The sequence below is a fragment of the Eptatretus burgeri genome, chromosome 14 (genome assembly GCF_056783735.1).
Source record: "Eptatretus burgeri isolate ZD-2024b chromosome 14, Ebu_testis_v1, whole genome shotgun sequence".
Classification (NCBI taxonomy): Eukaryota; Metazoa; Chordata; class Myxini; order Myxiniformes; family Myxinidae; genus Eptatretus; species Eptatretus burgeri.
In genome coordinates this window covers 43,625,509-43,646,874 of record NC_140974.1, presented here as the reverse complement: position 1 = coordinate 43,646,874, position 21,366 = coordinate 43,625,509, and the positions used below count along the sequence as shown (strand labels likewise).

The following is a 21,366-nucleotide window of genomic DNA, read 5'->3' as shown; positions in this document are numbered from 1 at the left end:
GTCCTGTCATTGGTTGGTAAATAAATGGCCATAACTTGGGAAGCACTTGTCCGATTAATATCAAACCTTGAAAAGGCACATACTCAGGTCCCCAGCAATATATCTGGCAAGTTTCAATTAGATCGGACCAGTGGTTGTCGAGAAACAGCGGTCACACATGCACACACTGCTGGAATTTTAGATAGATGTATATATATTTTTAAGTGCTGCCAAAGCGTTGGCCAAACTGAAAATAGAAACGATTTATTTTCAAGGATTCACCATATTCTTTGTTCTGAATTTATCTATTGCCATGTGAGTGTTTGATCAAAGCAAAATGAATTGTATTAAACATAAAAATTCCTTCCTGTGTGTCTGTTTATCTGTCCTTGAATCTCCACATCGATCAACTTTCACATGAATCATTCATTTTGAAATGTAACCTGAGAGATGCAGGACTGCTTTTGAGGTCTGTGCACTCAACACAAAGCTGTCTGTCTTCAGATCAAATCTTTGCTCAACAATAAACGGTTATACTTGTGTTTCGCAGGCTGGAAGATGTATCCTGTTTGCTCTCGGATGAACATTAGGTTTTTGGATGTCCCTTCTGCTGCCATTAGCTTTTTTATATCTCTCCTCTGGTAGCAAAATGAATGTCCTGTCGGCAAGGATTATTTTTTTGGCATTTAAGATCCTACGGTGTCCTTCGTGAGGGTAGGCAAGTTCTAGCCCGCACCCTGTCCAAATTCCTGTCATCTTGATTTAAAGATGACTTGATTTTGCTTTTACCCTAAATGTGCATTACATCCGCTGCCGCCATACCCATTCCTTGAGAGTTCGTTCTCCATTTCTCGGAATGCAGTGAGTTCGTGACAGTTTCTGAACACTCTTGACTATCGACCAAACCTGGATGCATCACTTCAATGCAGAAACCAAAAGGCAGTCTGCACAGTGGAAGTTTCAGCCTCACATCCACCAAAGATGTGCCGCGTGCAGGCATCAGCAAAATAGATGGTGGTCATGTTTTGTGATTCTCTTCCCATAATTTTCATTCATTGCATTCCAAAAGGGATTACTGTTACCGTCAGGCATTGTAAAAGCATTTTCGGTCAGCCATGCAGAAGAAACGTCCTAACTTACACAGTCGGACCTCAGCTCCCACCATGACAATGATCCACGATATCTGGCTGTTCAGGTGCAAGAACTCTTTGAACAATTGCGCATCGAACTAATCCCATCCATGTCCACCATTTTCACCAGCCCATGCTCACAGTTATTTATTTGTGGTCGCAACTTTCTCTTCCACACGATTGTTTGCATCAGCCATTTATCAGTGGGCTCGACATACCCCTGAATAAAGCTTTGCTACAACCTTCACATCATGGACGGACAGGTGCCCAAAGTGTATAGCACTTATTATGGGCTATGTTAAGAAGTGAACTATGTACCGTATGTCGTTTTTCTCAGTCCTGCATGCTTCTTGAAATACATTGGGAGATCTTCATATTTGAATGCACCTCATTTCCTGTTAATGCTAACTCACTCATGAGCTGTTAATTTTTTGTTTTAACACCAAATGCATGCAACTTTGCGGATTATCAATTTTGCATTTAATATGCAAATGGTAAGTAGAAAGAGAATTAAATATTTGCATTTAAAGTACAAATGGTAAAACGAAAGATGATTATACATTTGCATTTAAAATACATACATGGTGAATTATGAAGGGGTTTGCACTCGGTGGCTTATTGTGTGTAAAGGGGATCGCCAAAAGAAATAACCCAGCATGGCTCTGCATTATTATATGTTTTATTGTTGTCTTGCTTTTTTCTTTTTTTTTCTTTTCTTTTAAACAAAATATTTTCCTTCTACATTTTTTTTTTTTTATATTGTCACTTTTGAACATTAGGTTCTCTGGCTGATGTTGACTGTCATGTGGTTATCATATAGATGTTGGTGTGAACCGTGGTGCCTCAATGCCTTCATACTGGTCTTTCCCAGCCGATCATAAGGGACGTGGTACCCCTCAGTCTGCGGCCTGCAGCTCAAAGAAGCCTTCCTTCAACTTGTCAACGTTCGACTCTCCTCGCTCAGTATGCGTAATGCTTTATATGATGTGGTTTTTTGGGGGGAAATTGTTTTGCGTTTTGGGGTGAGGTAGTGCTTTTGGGCAGTCTTTGTTGAACATTTAAAATGCTGATGTTTTTGCTTTATTGTTTTGGTCATTGAGTGGTGTCACATATACTGCAGGCTGGCAGGGAAGTGCGTTTTAATAAATTTGCCGATTCACCATTTTACCCTGGCAAAACTACTTACGGTGGGGCGTCGGCATCGCGTATGTTAAGGAAAGCCTCTACCATGCCTTATCAGGTTGGTGTACTTTCAAAAAATGTTTTTCATCTCTGCGGTTTTACATAATTTTGCGTTCTGATTCTTACCCTTTTTTTTAACCTCACATTCCAATCCCAACCTCCTTATGTCTACCCAGGTACCATATCGTACTAAAGTACGAGCACAGCCGGCAAAGGTGCAGGGTTCTGGTGTGACGAGCCTCACAGCACAACGCATCCTTGAGTCACTTGAGAAGATGTCATCTCCAGTATCGGTGTGTGATTAAATTAACACGAAATATCTTTGTAGCTTTTCTATTCCCCATGTGTGACTGCTTGTTTCTCGCTCTCTTTGACCCTCACCCTTTTCATGAGTATCATTTTGGGAAGAAAGAATCGGCCAACACTTTACTTCAAAATTATTGTTGTAGCTGTGTTTATTTACTGTTGTTCACTACCTTCTTAATTGCACTTTGTGTCTTTTTTAGGATGCTCGAAAGATTCCGACCAGCTCATTGTTTCCCCTCTCCAGCTCGGTATGGTTATTTACATGCCGACTATTCGGTTTCCTGCTTCTTCATTGGATAGTTTAAATACCAGTTAATTCGCATTGGATTATTTGTTTTTTAAATTTGCATGTTTTTTATTTTTATTTTTTTTTTTTTTAAATCGTTTTGTGTGTTCTTTTGGCTGTCCCACATGTTCTTTTGCTTGTCCGGTGTGCTTGGTGGGGTTTTTTTCCGTTTTGCTTGCTTGGTGGTTTTATGCCTCTGCTGACCAAGTCGTAGGCATTATCTCTTTGGGAGGTCGTTCCGTCTGTCCATCCATGGTTTTTGTTTCCTTGATAACTAAAGAACGGCTGCAGGGATCCAAATCAAACTTGGTACAAGTATGTAATAATAATAATAATAATAATAATAATAATACCATTACTTTCGCTCCGTAAAGGCGCATAGGGCTGCCGAGGCAGTTTCGTTGGCAAAGAGTACAGTCCTGGATGGGTCGCCCTTCCGATGCAGATTACCCCGAATGGTTATTACCCAAGTACTCATTTCGCTGACCTTGGAAGGATGATAGGCTGAGTCAACACCACCTGGTGTTAATTCAATGGCCGACAGAGACTCAAACTCAGGACCCTTAGGTCCCGAACCAGACACCTTAACTGCGAAGCCAACACCAGGCCGTTACAAGTATGTATTATGATATAAAGATAAACTTATTAGATTTATGGGGTCAAAGGTGAGATGTCGTTGGATATAAATACGATAGTTGAGAACAGCTGAAGAGGTTTAAACCGAACTCCATACAAGTATGTATAATGCTGTAATGTGGGCAGAGGCATATTGGTCGACGTCGCAACATCAAAGAGTGCCGTTCTAGTTTTTCATTCCTTTCGTGGGTGTGGTGTTTTTTGTTTTTTCATTCATTGCGCCATTCTTATTCACATAAATTTACCATTTAACTCACGAACAAGAGCATAAGCCGTATTATCTTTCATTTTTGAGTTTCATGTGACCTTGATGCTTTACAATGTGATTTGATTATCTTTTTTTCAATTTTTAATTCCCCTTACCAAGTCTGCACAGTGGAAGTTTCAGTCTCACGTCTGCCAAATATGTGCTGTGTGCAGGCCCCTTGAATTGTACGCCAGGGGCCTGCTGTTATGCCTTTTCAGGTTGGTGTACTTGAATGCAAAAAGCCAACATCCAACGGGTCCCTTCGGGTGGGTGCCTGGAATGTCCTATCCCTAAGAGAGGATGATCACCTGTCTCTGTTATCATCTGAGCTCAAGCGTTTGGACATCGGTATTGCAGCACTCTCTGAGGTTCGGAGACCGGATTGCGGAGAGATAATGGTGGGTGGTTACACCTACTATTGGTCTGGTCGCTATGATGGTTACCATACTCAAGGAGTTGCTATAGCTGTGTCCAATAAGCTGACCCCAATGATAATTTAGGTGACACCGGTCAATGAGCATATTATGAGACTAAGGATTCGTCACTCCTTAGGTGTCATTTCCCTGGTCTCTGTCTATGCTCCGGCTGAGGCGAGTGACCTCACCGTGAAGGACACATTCTACGCCACGCTCGAGTCTGTGGTTGATCAGTGCCCCAGACGAGATACACTTCTAGTCTTGGGGGATTTCAATGCGTCGACTGGAACTGATAGGGATGGTTATGAGACATGTGTTGGTCCCCATGGGTCAGGAACTATGAACCAGAATAGCACTAAGTTCCTTGACTTTGCAAGAAGTCATGGACTTCGGGTGGCTGGTTCATGGTTTCAGCACCCACAAGCTCATCGCCGGACTTGGTATTCCAACGCTGGCGGTGTGGCAAAGGAGATTGACCATGTCCTCATTGACGGTCGTTGGAGGATGATCCAGAACTGCAGGGTCTACCAGAGTGCTCAGTTCCTCAATACTGACCACAGGCTTGTTGTAGCAACTTTAAAGCTGCACCTTAAATCCTGGAGAATGGTACCATCCCAGCCTCGGCTGGATATTGGCAAGCTCAGGGATGAGAGAGTAGCTGAGGAGTTTGTGAACAGGCTGAGTGGACACTTGGGGGGTCTGGGTGCTTTGGGGGGGTCCTGAAGAGTTGTGGAGTGCCTTCAGGACCACCGTCCTTGATGTTGCCGGTGGATGTCTTGGAACTCACCGCAGGGCAAAGAAGAATTTTGTCTCTCAAGGGACACTGGATAACATTGACCAGAGTCGCAGGGCCAGGCGGAATGGTAGAGCTGAGCTGTTCAGGGAGCTGAGGCATAAAACTGTACGTGCGCTAAGGGTGGACAAGGAGGCCTATGTGTGAGGAATCTGTGAGGGGGTAGAGCATCACCTGTGGACAGGTGATTCTCGTCCCGCTTCCAGGGGAATTTGCGCATTGCGTTCATCCAAGCCCATCCCTCGGAGCACTGCAGTGAGAGCAGAGAGTGGTAAGCTCTTGACAGAGGAGTCTGACGTGAAGGCCCGCTGGGCCGGTTACTTTGAGCGGTTGTACCAGGCTGATTCCCCAGCTGTCGACTTGGACATCAAGGTTGTTACAATCCCTGTTACTGACCCTCCAATCAACTGTGGTCCACCTTCGCTTGTGGAAACACGGGCTGCGGTGAACCGGTTGAAATGGGGTAAAGCTCCAGGGATCTGTGGAATCCATGCTGAACTTCTCAAGGCTGGAGGAAATGCTGCACTCGTGTCGTTGCATGCAGTTTTGTGCTCTGCCTGGAACACAAGCATCATCCCAACTGATGGGAAGAGGGGCCTTGGTATCCCTCTCTGTAAAGGGAAGGGTGATCGCCACGACTGCAACAACTACCGAGGGGTGACGCTGCTCTCAGTGCTGGGCAAGGGCTTTGCTCGGATAATTATTGATAGGGTTCGCCACCATCTGCTTGAGCACCAGCTTCCAGAGCAGTCAGGCTTTACACCAAAGAGGTCAACGATTGACCGTATCCTTGCTCTTTGTGTCCTCACCGAACGCAGACGAGATTTTCGGCAGGGGCTCCCTGCAGCCTATGTTGATCTCTGCAAAGCGTTCGATTCAGTGAATGGGGATGCCCTCTGGAGGATTCTTGGTCTTCGTGGGGTTCCACCAAAACTGATCGATCTGATGTCTAAACTCTACTCTGGTACTGAGAGTGCTGTGAAGTGTGGTGGTACCATCTCTGACTTGATTCCAGTTGTTACTGGAGTTCATCAGGGGTGTATACTGGCCCCCACACTTTTCATCACTTGTATGGACTGGATTTTAGGGAGGATGTCGGAAAGATCAAGCTGCGGTGCATCGTTTGGGAATGTCAAGATCTCGGACCTTGATTTCGCAGATGATGCAGTCATCTTTGTGGAGACTAGATATCCTTTTGGGGTCCCTCGAGGTGCTGAATGAGGAGTCTGAGCCACTGGGATTACGGGTTTCTTGGGTCAAAACTAAGATCCAGGCTTTCAATGACATCTTGGATGCTGCTGTCCTGTCTGTGTCTGTTTTAGTGAGGATGTTGAGGTCGTGGAGAGATTCACTTACCTTGGCAGTGATATTCATGTCTCTGCTGGATGTGAGTCAGAGGTCAATCGACGTCTGGGCCGGGCCTGGGGAGTCATGGATTCACTGGATCATGGGGTGTGGCGCTGCTGGTACCTGTGCGGGAGGACGAGAGTCTGAGTCTTCAGGTCCTTGGTGGATGCGAGACTTGGACTCTGACCAAGGATCTGAGATGGAGACTTGATTCCTTTGGTACCAGGTCTCTTCGGAGAATCCTTGGCTATCGCTGGTCAGATTTTGTGTCCAACGAGCGGTTGCTGAAAGACTCTGATGAGATTTATTCCCTGCATGGTCCGTGAGCATCAATTGCGGCTGTATGGACATGTGGCTCGTTTTCCTGACGCTGATCCTGCTCACCAGATTCTCTCAGCGAGGGAGTCTCGTGAATGGAGGAGGCCAATGGGCCGACCACGTGCCTCGTGGTTGCAACAGGTTGACCAGCATCTCAAGGAGATGGGGATGGGCCTGGCATCTGCCTGGGGGAAGGCCAGACGGAGGCCCCTGGAGTACCGGCGGAAAGTGGACGCAGTGACGCGCTGTTCTGGCACATGCTCCCATACCTGACCTGACCTGACCAAGCTTGCTATTGAAATTGTTGAAATTTTCTTGAAGATTAGACCAGCTATTCCAGTCGAATGAAAGAGGATTGTTTAAATAAGTTATAGATTAGAAAAAGAAAAAAAATGACCATGTGTGCATCTCTTGCGTCATACCGGCTGTTTTTTGTTTTTTTTGGGGGGGGGGGTGCTCGGGCAGTCAAAGCGACCACAAGTTTGAATGGTGTCGTGTTTTTGTTTGTGGAAAATAAAATCGGTGTTTTTTTATTTTTTTATTTTTCAGTTTGTTGAGAAAAGTCTTATTGGCTCTTCTTACTCCAATGCATTGGCTGAAAGTCAGGTAAGCTCTCTCTATCAGTTAATTTTTTTTCTTTTTCATTTCTGTTTGGTTAGAGAAGGGATTGTTGCTGTTTGTGATTGGATGAAAATGTTTTTGAAAGTTGCTGTTTGTGATCGGATGAAAATGTTTTTGAAAGTAGGCTTTTGTCATTGTTCACCATGCTACTTAACGCCATGGCATTCAGTATGGCAGCACTTCACAACTTTCATGGGATTGGGATTGTCTCCATTGTTGTTTCAGCTTGTCATGTTTTTTATTGTTATATGACCGTCCCATCCTATCAAATGCCAATCCATACCATCATCTGCCCTTGAGGGGTTTTTCACCTCAATCATAATAAAAGGAATAATATCTTTGGTCTGTTTAAAATTATTTATATACACATATATATTTTTTGCCACGAATCTGCTTTTCTGTTTTCACTGCACATGTATTGTGGATTCTCCAGATAGCCATAATATAATTTCAGATTGAACTTACAATGTTCATTTTATTAATCAGTTGATTAATTTATTATGCTCTCCAGAGGTCGTTGCAGAGTCCTCCTGTACAGAAACTTCTCACACCAAGTTCTGTGTCGATGTCCCCGAAGCGGGCCATCCCTGTCCGGCCCTCCTTGGGCCCCGCACGCGTTTTAAAGCGAGTTGCAGAAACATCTGAACCTGATCCGATGGATACTCCACCCCAGGTTTCATGGAATTCACTCGGGGTAAATATTCATTTATTTTGTAGCTTTCAGGCATCCAGGATTGATTGGTTCATTGTTCATCGTCCACGAGTTTTTGGGTTTTTATTGGCACTCATGGCCATCAGCCAGAAGTTTAGGATGTACTGGTTTTTCTTTTAAAAGAATAGGATATTGTGCATTCTGGGGATGGTGTGGATTCGTACTTGAATTGTCCAAAAATCGTTGTGCAATTGAACATGGCCATTGCGATGCTTTCAGAGTGCCTGCTATGGAAAAAGAAGGTTGTGAATAGGACATGCTTTTATTTATATACTGACGGACCCCGTTATTTGGGGGTCATAAATTGTGATCTGCTTTGACCTTCGCATGTTCGCGTTTCATTTTTATTTTTAGCTCGCCTGTTCGAAGAACAGAGAGCTATAGCGATACCCCCGGCGTGAGCGTCAGCCTGAGCATGAAAATGTTAAAGTTTTTGGTGCAAGTTATTTCCTTTCTAATGTTTTTATCTACCACACTTTTTTTACTGATTGCAATATACAAATAAATCTATTGCTTTAAAATTATTTGGATCAGACCACTGCAATGCTTTATAAAAAATATTAGACTAGTCTTTTAAAAACGATAAATGTATAAACAGGCGAGTATTGGGTGGCTTTGACACCAACTCAGGTTTAAATACAGTTTAGTACTGGTCTCCAAAAGCCACCTGGGAAATTGGAAATTGGCCAACATCATAGAATTAGATAATAAAGGTGCAAAAGCAGATCCCCTTAACTACAGCCCAATTAACTTGTTGTACTTCCAATCATTTGGAAAATTTGCATTTATTTCATTTCCAATCATTTTTCCACATCAAATATTGGAAAAGCACTCCACCATCATCCATAAAATTGCAGTTCTAATTCTAGTCGTTCAGCACGAGGATCTTGAATCGTACACTGTGAGTGACGATGCACTTGTAACATTGCTAAATGGAGAAAGCAAGAACATTTGGGACTGTTGTGTGTTTTAGGGTAGAGCAAACCAGACTGTGGTTTCTCAAGTTTCTTCAAAGCCAACTTCCAACAGGTATTTATTTATTTCCTCTCTCATTCTTAATTTTCTAACTTCGACAACAGAGTAATGCAGTAATTATCTATGTAATGTACCCAAAAATTGTATCACCTTTTATTCATTTATTTATTTATTTTTGTCACTGGTTTTTGCATCGCAGCATGCTTGCCTTGAATTTTTTTTACCCGTGTTTATTTGTGGCATGCTCAATCACACTCTTATTCTTGTGCATGCAGCAAGACGTCTACTGCGAATGGAGTTAGCCGAGGTTTTGGAGAAACTAAGTTTGAATGCTCTTCCAAGCAGCCAACTCCTCGCACAGGAAAGAATGCAAGTATTTCTATCTGGGAGACTGGTACAGGGTGTGCGACACCTGTCGAAATGTAAACTTTGCCGCACATTTTATAAATCTGATTTGAACACATGTTTGGATGTGATGCGGGTCTACTGAAAAGCTTCTTTGTTTTCGGTCATGCTCGTTGTCAGCTGTTCACTGTTTCTTTTCATTCGTGTCACAGATTGGCCTACTAAGTAGCGTTACAAGCATGCTGGGGAAGTTTTGCATGATTTTCCTCATTTTTGTATTTGCTTTTCATTTGGTTGTTTTGAAATATAATTTGTCTGCACCTTAATATATACCTTTTTTTCTTTTGCTGTTTGGCTTATTTGTCGGATGAAGCAAGCTTGCTCTCGGCTAACTGTGAAACTACCTTTCAGAATTTAATTGATTGCTCCATATCAGTGGGGGAGGGAAGTGGGGAATGATATTCCATCTGCAAAAAACATAAAATCATTGTTTTCTGACTTCCAGGAAAGGAGAAGTGAACCCAGTTCATTTGTGGAAACGTGCCCCAAGCAACAGTTCACCTTCTCCTCGCCACCAGCAATTCACTCGGGGTCTTCCACCTCATTATCTCAGCACTCGACCGCAAGCAAATCTGTGAGTGAGCTACTCCAAGATATCTCCATGTCTTTCTGCTATTTCTCATCGCAGTAAAAAATTGAGCTCGTCAGGGAAGGTTTAAATTAACCTGACCCAAAATTGGATCGGGCATTGCTATGTTGGACTTGCCTACCTGTGCCTTCCTGTCTCTCGTCCAGTTGTTTGATATTTCTCTCAGCTCACTGTAAAGCCATAAAAATGTAAAAGCTTTCAATGCTGTCAGTGAAATGGGTTTCAACAGCTGCACATCAGGCCTGGTAATGACAAAAGCAGTGAGGTAGAAAAGGCTTGGGGTGATATGTGGGATGGTAACGATAATTGATCTGCCACCTTCTAGGAAGTGGCCAATGATTTATTGATTTTCTCTGATATCCTCCAAGGCTTACTGAAGAGTTCGATTATAGTAAGAGACAAAACAGGTAGACATAAATGCACACAAGTAGACAGAGTAATTGATAGTCTCGGTTTAAAAGCTATTGAAACATTCACACAATTTTCTTGGGGGTGGGGGGGGGGGTCGGGAAGAAAATGGTTTTCGAACAAAAGTTTATAACTACATTAAATGGCATAATGGTTTATCCAAGACTGTTAGAGCATCCGCTCTGAGTCTGGAATGTTGGCATTTCGAACCCCAGCCAAGTCCTGACCAAAGACTTTGAAATGGTACTTGCTGCTACCTTACTTGATGTCCAGGATTTAATAAGGATAGAGCATCAACAAACAATGCTAGGTTGACATCCATTACGCAGGCTTGATGAACCTAATGGCCTCCTGCATTGAAGTTCCTTGTATGGGAGCTCATATTATTGTAATTCACTCTGCGTCCCCAATCAGCCCAAAACGAGACCACCAGAGATAAACTCCAAAGATGCCGAGCCAAGGCATTAATTTTAAATGCAAAATGACAATGGTTGCTCAGGAAAACGTTACTACCTTCAATCTGCTTGCACACACCAATGATCTAACATGTGCCTGCTGCCAGGTTGTTCATGTATGGACGAGTAACTAATTCCCAACCAATGGTTCCCAGTAACTAATTCTTTCCTGGGAAAGCCACATTTCCAAGCTGGCCTCCGAAGCCAGTCGTAGACTGGGCATCCTCAGTTATGCAAAGTCCTTGCTTAGCACACCTGAGCTCCTGACCACATACAAAGCTTTCGTCCACAGCCTGATGGAGTATTGCTCTCCCCTCTGGGTTGGTGCTCCTGCCTCTCACCTTTCTCGGCTTCCCACTGTGGAAACCAAGGCATTTAGGATCATTGGTATCTCCTGTGATGAGGCTGAGTCTTTGGGTCTCTCACTCTCTCACCACAGGCAGGTTGGTGGTCTTTCTGTCTTCCACTGTCTCCTCTCCGGCCTTGCCCCCCCCCCCGTTCTGTCTGAGATATGTCCCGTCCCCCCTCATATTTCCGCAGGGTGCTCAAGGTCTGTCAGCAACTCCCTTCTGGTAAAACTAACAAAATCTAGAATCGTTGCTCACCTTCACTCTTTCATTCCTCTTTTTTTCCAGCCTTTGGAACAAAGTCCCACACTCTCTTCAATCCCACTCTTCCCTCCAGGTCTTCAAAACAGCTGTTCACCACCATCTCTTATTTTCCCCCCATCCAAAACCACGATCTTTTCTACCCCCGTTAATCCACCCCAAGCCCACCTCCTTCAAATTCCCTGCTCTCCTTCCTTGAAAGTCCCTGGAGTTTACCTTGTTGTTTACCCCCACCCCATCCCTCTCCCTTCCACAGATCTCTTCATGACTGTTCCCCACTGTTTTTTTTTCCCCTCCCTCTCCCACCCCTCTTGTCTCCTGCTCTCCTTTGTTGTATGTTCTGTGTGCTAGCTCTCATACAAGCATCAACAGTGCTATAAAAAAAAATCGTGCCAGAAATAAATACCTTATGCACGTTGTGTGGTTTGTTAGGTTGACCCAGCAGCATCTATACCACCCTTTACATTCTCTACACCGGCAATCAGGGCAACAGAACCAACTCCTCTTTGCTCTCAACTTGCTGTAAGTGCCATTTGATTATTTATTTATTTTTGTGTACAACATTAAGGCTCATGATAGCATCCTCATTTCTTTTTTTTTTTTATTATTTTGATATTTTTTATTATCAAATAATAAAAAGGTTATTTTGATAATTTTTTAAACCCTTACAACAACATTGAATTTTTTAAAAGTCTTATTTACATGTGAAATCCTTTTTGGGGGGTTTTTTTTTTTATTTTTTGAAATTTTTTTTGTGGAATTTGGTATTCAATTTTTCTACCTGTCCCACAAAGGATGAAGTCGAGAACAGGCATTATTTTAGACAAATATATTTTCTTTTCACAAGAACTTTTATCCTGGAATCTTTAATGCATAACCACATTAAGGTAGATTTGATGTCTTTAATGGAATAGGTATTCTGAGCAGTTTAAAGGCATCAAATCGATAAAATAACTTAAAGAATGTTTGGATTATGAATAGGTAGTGTGGAGAGTATTTTGAACTTGTCTCATCACCTTTTAAACGTTTTTTTTTTGTTGGTGATATCAGCTGCCCCTCCAGACATCTAATATTAATTATGTGCAAATTAAAATGTTTTACTTCATCAGTTCACAGACACGAGAATTGATAGACAGAGGCCTGCTTCCCAATGCCTTGAGTTTTTTATTAGAGTACTAGCAGGGGCTACCCCATGTTGCCCGGCTGAGTGAGATTTTCCCCACCAGTCGTTTCGGGACATGTTGGACATTGAAAAGCGAGCCCGTTATCGGCCTCATCGTGATTGCCTTTTGCCTCCAGGCCGGCGGCTGCACTACCTGACCCCACACCCCAATATACACTTTATAGCAGCTTTTGGTTGCCTCAAAATGGACATCAAGGCCAACGTGAAAACGGCGGTCACTGGGGAATGTTAATGCATATTGTGTGTGTGATTGTAAGATGAGGATTGTTACCTAAAATGGCTCACAGTTTCGAAAATAGGCAGAAAATACTTGTAAAAGTACCTGAGAGAAACGGGTGTACCTCTGCACAATTTACGAGTTGCAGAACCTTCTCAACTTGCCGAAAGGGCTGACCACTTGCAACTATCCATACTGCAAACTCCCAACAATGTGGGCCGGTGCAAGGCTGGGACTGTGTTTTGAAGCATGGTACCCAAACCCCCGACCATGCCTGCCAGTAAATGGACTTTGAACCTTGCTGGAGTGCTTCCTGTGAACATGGCAGGCTTGGTCATTTATTTAATGGATGTCTGAATTTGGAAATACGATGCCGTGTGTCATTACCAACAAAGTATGAACTCGACATCTCTTATCCACGCATAATTTTTGTATTTCCTATATTTTTATAACTCCGATTTACATCCAGGAACACAGCAATTATGGTTAACCATTTTGAAATTGCCACCCTTTCTTCTAAATGCTGAAAATTATGTTAAGGAGACTGACTTGGCGATTTCGTGCTCGCAAAGGCAGGTTAAAAGTTCCTCGTTTAACTGAAGCGAGTCACTGAAAATGCACACACAGCATGAAAGGCCTTGTTAGCATTCATACGTCATTTCTAAAGTCCTGCATTGGAGCCCTGCCCCACCAGGCTGATTGACAGGCATTTTCCTTTCATATTCCTATACATAGTTTCCCACTTTAAGATGTAGTACATTCGTGTTTGAACCGATTTTGAGTTAGCCTGTCTGAAAATAAAAAGAATTGCAAACGGGCTGTTTTGGGTCTGTCAGTTTTGTAGCTCAGTGATGCTGTCGAAAGGTTTAATGAGTGTGTTAGTGTTATTGCATGTGAAATCCTCCACACACAACTGGTAGGTGCTTTATAGGTTTATGAGTTTATATATATATATATATATATATATATATATATTTTTTTTTCTTTGAGGATTTGTGTTTGATTCAACCTATGGAATGTCTTTGCCATCCCTACATTGGAAGTCAAGTGACTTCCTGATTTAAGCTGCTGGAAAGTACAAATCCCCCCCCCCCCCAGATTTTCATGTTATTCAATACTGGTATAACCAAATAGTATGAGATTTCCATATACTATGGACCATCACTTGTTGAATTTGCTCATGTCCTAGCTGATGTGTAAGCATTTTTCATGGCTCTGAGATGACGAGTAGGATTTTAACTCTGACCATTATCATTTCCTCCTGCTTGACTGATAGCCCATCTTCCAGTTCAGTTCTCCCTTGGATTGGGCCGGAAGCAGCAAATGTACGAGCTCTACACCTGCAAGCACAGTGCAATCAACCTCAGGTTTGCTGATGCACATTTTCCTCCATGCTCTGCTCTAGGTGATAATTGTGTAATGACCTACTCCACCGAAGGTGGACGGAGGTTATGTTTTCACGCCTGTCTGTTTGTCTGTCTGTGAACAGGATATCTCAAAAAGTTGTGAATGGATTTGGACAAAATTTGGTGGAGAAGTTGGGTATGTGACAAGGACAAAATGATTAGATTTTGGTGAAGATCTAGATTCGAGAATTTTGAAAGTGATTCTTCACCATTGAGAGATGGGGTTAAAATTTATATACTACTGTTGGACCCTGACATTCGCGGACGCCGTGTATTTGCGGTTCATAAAATGTGACCTGCTTCTACATTTGCGGCCCTCTGCTTACAGGTTCACGGGGTTTTTTTCTCGCTTTTTCACCGGAGCTTTGATCATTATTATTATTATTATTTTTTTTTTTCCTCAAAGTTATGTATGGATTCGGATGAAACTTAGTGGACAGATTGGGTATGTCACAAGGAAGAATTGATTTGATTTTGATGAAGATCCGGATGCAATTTATTTTTTAATTATTATTATTATTATTATTTTAATTTTTTTTAAAGTGATTCTTCACCATTGAGAATGGGACCAAAAACGATATATAGCATGGTATGAGTGTCACCAAAGAGGAATTACATTGGATATGGAACAACAACGATTGTTATTATAATCCATTATCCTACTCACAAATAGACAGCAAACAGGTGTGAAAACATAACTTCCGCATTTCTAAAATTGTCAATTTTCATCTGATTGACTTGAAATTTGAAGAGGAGTTGCATATTTGGTCATTGAATTCAACGAGCAATTATTTTTGAGGTCAAATTTGCTTTATGGATTTCGCAAGTGTCGTGCTCTGCACGACATCTTTCCTATTAATTGCAAAATCGAAGATTTTTTAAGTATACATTGGTGTGTCGATTTTGTTATTTTGTCTGTCTGTCTTTGTTCGTCTCTTTGTCTGTTTTATTTGTCAATCGCCGACAGGTCACAATTTTAAACCGATATTCACGAAACTTCACTAAGTCGTAGGGGAAGTCTCAACTGAGAAGTCTATTGATTTTGAGGGCAAAGGTCATCTCGAGGTGAAATTTCTAAAATCGCTATTCTTTTCATCCGATTGACTTGAAATTTAAGCAGTAATAATTGCATAGTCCATCACTGAAATGGGAAACCAACTATTTTTGAGGTCAAAGGTCAAGCTTCTGAAATCATCAATTTCAATCTGAAAAATAAATTTTCATCCGATTGACCTGAGCTTTGATTAAACATTGTTAATTTTAATCTTGATGAATTGGACAATTTGATGTATCCATGGCAACCTTTGGAGAGGCGGGTGGATTTTGCAAGTATCGTGCTCTGCACGACGTCTTTTTCTTGTTTGTTTCTCTGTGTGATATGCCTGGTGTTGGCTTAATGGTCCGGGTGGTGGGCTTTGGATCCGAGGGTCCTGAGTTCAAATCCCGCTCAGCTGTTGAATTAATACCGGGTGGGGTTAACTCGGCCTATCATCCTTCCGAGGTCAGCAAAATGAGTGCCAGCATGCTCGTATCCTGTGTCGGAGTGGCGACCCGTCTAGGATTGTGCCCAATAGCCAAGGAGACTGCTTAAGCAGCAGCAACGCTCTGCGCAGAGTATGGTCCCAATCTCCTCCTCCTCCTCCTCCTCCTCCTCCTCCTCCCCATCCTCCTCCTCCTCCTCCTCCTCCTCCTCCTCCTCCTCCTCCTCCTCCCCCTCCTCTGTGATATCTCAGCCATCCTTTGAACAAGGAAGCTGAAATTTGGGTACAATAGTGAACAAGTGCTTTGGCAAAAACATACTTTTATTTTTTGATTAATCAATTAATTGATCAATTCCTTAACTATCGATTTATTCATTACTTATTTATTTTCTTTCTCATCTGGGCAATATCTCAGGTACCGTTTGAGGTAGGAAGCTGATATTTGGATATGACGGTGACCAATTGATTTGAATATAGGGTATTTTTGATTTATTGATTCATTAATTAATCGATCAATTACTTAATTTTCAAAAAGTTACAGATTCGGATGAAGCATTGGTGGTTTAGGTATGCTATTAGTCAATTGATGAAGAAAAATATTATTTTACTATTATTTATTTATTTTAATTACGCAATCAATCGATTATCGTACACTGCTCCCTCCCAATTCTGTCTCCATGTGCTGCACGGTGGCATTGAAGGATGTATTATTTATTTATTTGGCATGGGGGCGGTGTACTTTGTACCTGTACCTGTATATTATTAATATTGCTTTTAACAGACATGCACAACCATCCTTGATCATGTGGAACGTCGATTGAGGCTTTTATTTTTGTTTTTATTTCGCCCTCACCTTTTCACCTTTATTCGCTTTGAAGTTTGTTTTCTCCCCCCCCACCCGTTTGAGTGATAAACACAAAACTTTCAATGGAGCACCTACCCATGGGTAATGTTTGAACAAAGTTACATGATTGTATGGAAAATGCAGCCAGCATTCCAACAAGTCTGTTTTCTGTTGGCATGGGTTGTAGGGTGTTTCAGGTATCAGAAATAAACGACCTCAACCTCACTTCGCTCCGTGATGCCTGTGCTGCATAAACACCATATCAATTCAGTCCATCAGATTATATCTACTTAATTTTACTGGTGGGAGGTGGGGGGGGGGGAGGAGCTATTATTATGATATAATTTTAACTGGTTGATCACTGAGCAATTTTAATTTCTTCTCCCCAGCATCCACTGCAATTGCTACAAAATGTTCTCCACCAAACAAGGATGATGGTGAAACAGAGTCTTTCTTTACTGTGCCAAAGACTCTTAAAACCACGGGTAGTGTTATGGACGTCCTTGGAAGTGGTGCTGATTCCAAAAAAGGTGATGTCCCAGAACTTTACGAGGCCTATGACTTCATCACAGTGCCAAGATGCTGAAATGTGAGGTCGTGTTGTGGAGGATAATTTGATCTGTCGGCTGGAGGAAGTGCATCTAAATGGTCATTTTGTGAAGACCTTGGTCATGAATATAATCTCCAAACATTTATATATTCATGACAACTTGTTGCTTTGTGCACATTAAAACTTTTCATTTGCAGTTGTATATTTCATCATTTTGTCGGTAAACCAGTACAACCTTATTTCGGAAAATAAATTCTTATATTACTTGTTTTATTTATTTATTTTGATTCACAAGCTTTGTGCATTTGTGTAATTTAGCATAATTATTAATACAATGTAAAAGGCCAACATGATTAATATTGAACGTGGGTGTTTTTTGTTTGTTTGTTTTCTGCCTCTGTTCTCTTTGTGTTTCCATTTGTTTCAGCCAAGGATGGACAAGGACGGGTTCCAACCAAGACACTAAAGTCAGGAAGTGTTATGGACATCTTGAAGCCAAAAAAGGGCAAACAAAGTAAATGTAGTTCTTTGTGGATGTTTGTTGTTGTTTTTTTTATTGATTGATTTATTTTTTGGTCATTGTAATGTGCAACGACCAAGGACGTGGCCATATGCCACGGAACATATTCCTTTATGGAAAGAATTTATGGTTGATGGCGGTGGTGTGACACACACACACACACATACACACATACACACACAAGCATTTAAAGGCCATTTTCCCCGCTAAAGCAGGGGTTAGCCTTGCGGGCCCCATGACAATCTTCTCCACTTTACCCTGTTTTCTGCATCTCCCCTTCTTAATCCCCTTGCCCACATTTCCTCTTCCACCACATTTAGCCAAGTTTTTCTCGGTCTTCCCCGTCCTCTACTTCCGACTACACTCATTTCCATCACTCCTCTCACCCAGTCACTTTCATCCTTCCTCAACACATGACCCAACCATCTCAAACTGTTTCTCTTCACAACCTCCATCACAGACTCTATTCCCATCATCTTCCGCAAGTCATCATTTGTCTTCCTCTCTCTCAACGATACTCCACACATCCACCGAACCATTTGCATTTCCACCCTTTCCAGCCTTTGTTGCTGCTCCATGTTCAGTACCCATGTCTCACTCCCATAAATCATCGTACTCCTCACACATGTAGCATCCACCTTTTCCTTCAGCTTCAACGACACTCCCCTCTTCGTCAGCACGCCACTCGGTTCCCGAAACTTCTTCCATGCACATCTCACTCTAGCAACCGTCGAAGAGTCTGATCCACCTTCTCCATTCACCATGTCGCGGAGATAGCAAAATGTTTTCACCCCTTCCAGCTTCACACCATCTCCAAGATCCAACTCAACAATTCCTTCATCTGCTGCTCCCTCGATGCACACCTTACACTTGAATGTAGCTGCCACACTGGTTAATGACCCTCTCACCCCACTACGTTTTCGATGAACCCATTCAGCACACATTGTACACTGAATGGAGTTCACTCCGACACCCTTCCTGCACACAGCACACGGCCACTTCCCAGTCCTTTCCACCTCACCACATGCTTTACCACTTGCCATCACCTTTGTCTTTCCGATATTCACCTTCAAACCTTTTGCCTCCATGCATTCCTTCCACTTGTTCATCTTCTCCTTCAGTCCATCCATACTCTCTGCAATCAACACCAGATCATCTGCATACAGCAGCTCCCACGGTAAACCCTCCTTTACCCTCCGAGCCAGCACCTCCATCACAACTACAAATAGAAGTGGACTTAGTACCGACCCCTGGTGCACTCCTACCCTCACCTCAAACTCACCACTGTTCCCATCCTTCGTCCTTACAGCTGTGCGTGCTCTCTTGTACATGGCCATCACTACTCTGATCAACCATTCCTCCACTCCTAACTTCCTCAATGCCCATGCCATTACTTTGTGACATTACATTGTGACACGCGTCCAATCCTCAAGATTTTTGATTTTTGGTTTTCTGAGTTGATCTACTGTGCTTGATGCTCAAGGGATGTATGTGTTCCTTTCTTCAACTTTTTTTTAAAATTAAGATATGGTTTTAGGAGCTTCAGTTAACATTAAATAAAGGCATTGTTTAAAGGTTTCCCAAAGGAGTATAAGGAGCACACCGGGAGTAAATTGACATGTGCATCATGGGTTGTATTGGCAGGTGTGTTTTTATTTGCAATTCAAGTGGTACAGAGGTTTCTTTTACTTATTTTTATTTTTAGATCCTCGTGGAGGATCTCTAAGTCTTACTCACGTTGTTGTTCTTCATCTTCTTCTTATGGACTTTTTTGTTTCACAGCCTACAGTTTTCATCGAAACTTCCTGAAACTTGGCATACTGTATATATATGTAAAAATACCCTACGCAGACAGTACACATCTCCGATTTTGAAAATTCCTCCTATAAAAAAAATGTTATGACATCAAAATATCTCCGCTAATGGAAATCGCCGAAAAAATTATCTCAAACTAGGCAAGCTTTTTGAATTCTGTTTGCGGGAATCGAACAGGGCATGAGCAGAGATGAATTAGCGCACATATGATGCATCACTATGACGTCATATCAATTTTTATGACGTCATTCCTATTTTTTGACTTTTTGTTTCACAACCCAGAGTTTTCATCGGATCTTCGTGAAACTTGCCATGTACAGTATATGCAGAAAGCCCATGCGCAGGCAGCAACCATCTCCGATTTTGGAAAGTCTTCCTCGAAAAAAAGTTGACATCATAATATCGCCGCTAATGGAAATCGCCTATACCATTATCTCCGAAAATAGGCAAGCTGTTTGAATTTTGTTTGCGGGAATCAAGCCAGGCATTAGCACAGATAATTTATCGCAAACCTGATAAATCACAATGACGTCGTATTCGTTTTTATAACGTCATCATTAAGAGGACGAGGATCTTAGCTCATTTGAGCTTGTTACAATGAGGTTTGCAGAAACGTTTCAGCCAGCCTTGGTTAAGTTGGCTTTTTATGCCTCCGCTGACAGTCGTCGGAGGTATTATGTTTTCGAGTTGTACGTACTTCCCTGCTAACTTTCTTTGTTTTTTTTCTGCAACTGCTTCTCCGATTGACATATTTTTCACCATAGGTGTGACTACTTGTGTAGAATGTTTTTTAATGATAATTGTGATGTCATATGTCATGTATGGTAGCCATGTTGGGAAAAAAGTTTTTTGGACCTCTGTATCTCTGAATTCACTCTATGGGAAAATTAAAACTTGATACATATCATGTACTCCCCATGGAAAATAAGTGTGATCATTATAATTTTTTTTTAATATCACAGATGGCTTAGTTATTGCACATACGTCGAACGCTTTATCCGATCTGTTTGAAAATTTTTGAGGGTCATCAAGGGCTACATTGTTTGGGTGGGGGGGGGGGATTTAATGACATCATCGGTCATGGAGGTAAGAACATGGCCACCAAACCATGTCACCGAAGGTGAAGGAGGTTATATTTTCACCCCTTTCTGTCTTTCTTTGTGTACAGGATTTCTCAAAAATTTGTGGATAGATCCAGATGAAATTTGGTGGACAAGTTGGGTGTGTGACAAGGACGAACTGATTAGATTTTGGTGAAGATCTGGATCCGGATCAGACTACTCAAATTTCACAAATGATTCTTCACCATTGAGAGATGGGGCCAAAAACGATATATAGCACGATATCTCAAAAAGTTGGGGACAGATTCTGATGAAACTTGGTGGACACGTTGGGTGTGTGACAAGGCAGAATTGATTCAATTTTGGTTGAAAATCTGGATCCGAGAATTATTTCATTTTTAAAGTTGCTCTACCATTGAGAGATAGGGCCAAAAACGATATATAGCATGATGTTTCAAAAATGTATTGGGCCCGATATGTTCTCGCTGATCATGATTGCAAGGTGGTGGTATGCACTCTACCGAGTGCCCTTCTAGTTTTTTATGTGGGTGTAGGCATATCTGGCGACATTGTGACATCTAAGAGTGCTCTTCTAGTTTAAGTTGAATATCTGAGAATCTCTGGGTTACTTCTGGGAGATAAATCGGCTATGTCCATACTGCTGACCTGTTCCAACAGAACTGACCGGAGATAATCGACAACAATAGTACACTTTTAATCTTTACCATATCCTACAGTGCACCTTTATTCTCTGTTTGGTCACCAGTGTCAAAAAACAATCTCTTGTTCACCCACCCAACCTCTTGGCTATATGTGAAAAGATTATTTATTTATATTATATTTTATATATTATGCACTAGTTTTTGCCTTACACTG

General features: G+C 42.0%; 1 protein-coding gene across 4 annotated transcripts in view; it reads left to right on the top strand.

The window, feature by feature from the left end:
- NUP153 (nucleoporin 153) overlaps positions 1–21,366 on the top strand; it is a 101,843-nt gene that overhangs the window by 19,489 nt on the left and 60,988 nt on the right. The window contains exons 4-16 of one of the 4 annotated variants that reach the window (XM_085854519.1): positions 1,930–2,072; positions 2,230–2,349; positions 2,468–2,584; positions 2,798–2,845; positions 7,190–7,246; positions 7,773–7,955; positions 8,947–9,002; positions 9,224–9,317; positions 9,799–9,927; positions 11,846–11,935; positions 14,090–14,180; positions 16,934–17,074; positions 17,522–17,608. In XM_085854519.1, the coding sequence (XP_085710645.1) occupies positions 1,930–2,072; positions 2,230–2,349; positions 2,468–2,584; positions 2,798–2,845; positions 7,190–7,246; positions 7,773–7,955; positions 8,947–9,002; positions 9,224–9,317; positions 9,799–9,927; positions 11,846–11,935; positions 14,090–14,180; positions 16,934–17,074; positions 17,522–17,608 (1,356 nt within the window). The remainder of the gene's footprint in view (positions 1–1,929; positions 2,073–2,229; positions 2,350–2,467; positions 2,585–2,797; positions 2,846–7,189; positions 7,247–7,772; positions 7,956–8,946; positions 9,003–9,223; positions 9,318–9,798; positions 9,928–11,845; positions 11,936–14,089; positions 14,181–16,933; positions 17,075–17,521; positions 17,609–21,366) is intronic. The other 3 variants (XM_085854520.1, XM_085854522.1, XM_085854523.1) reach the window with 3 other exon arrangements.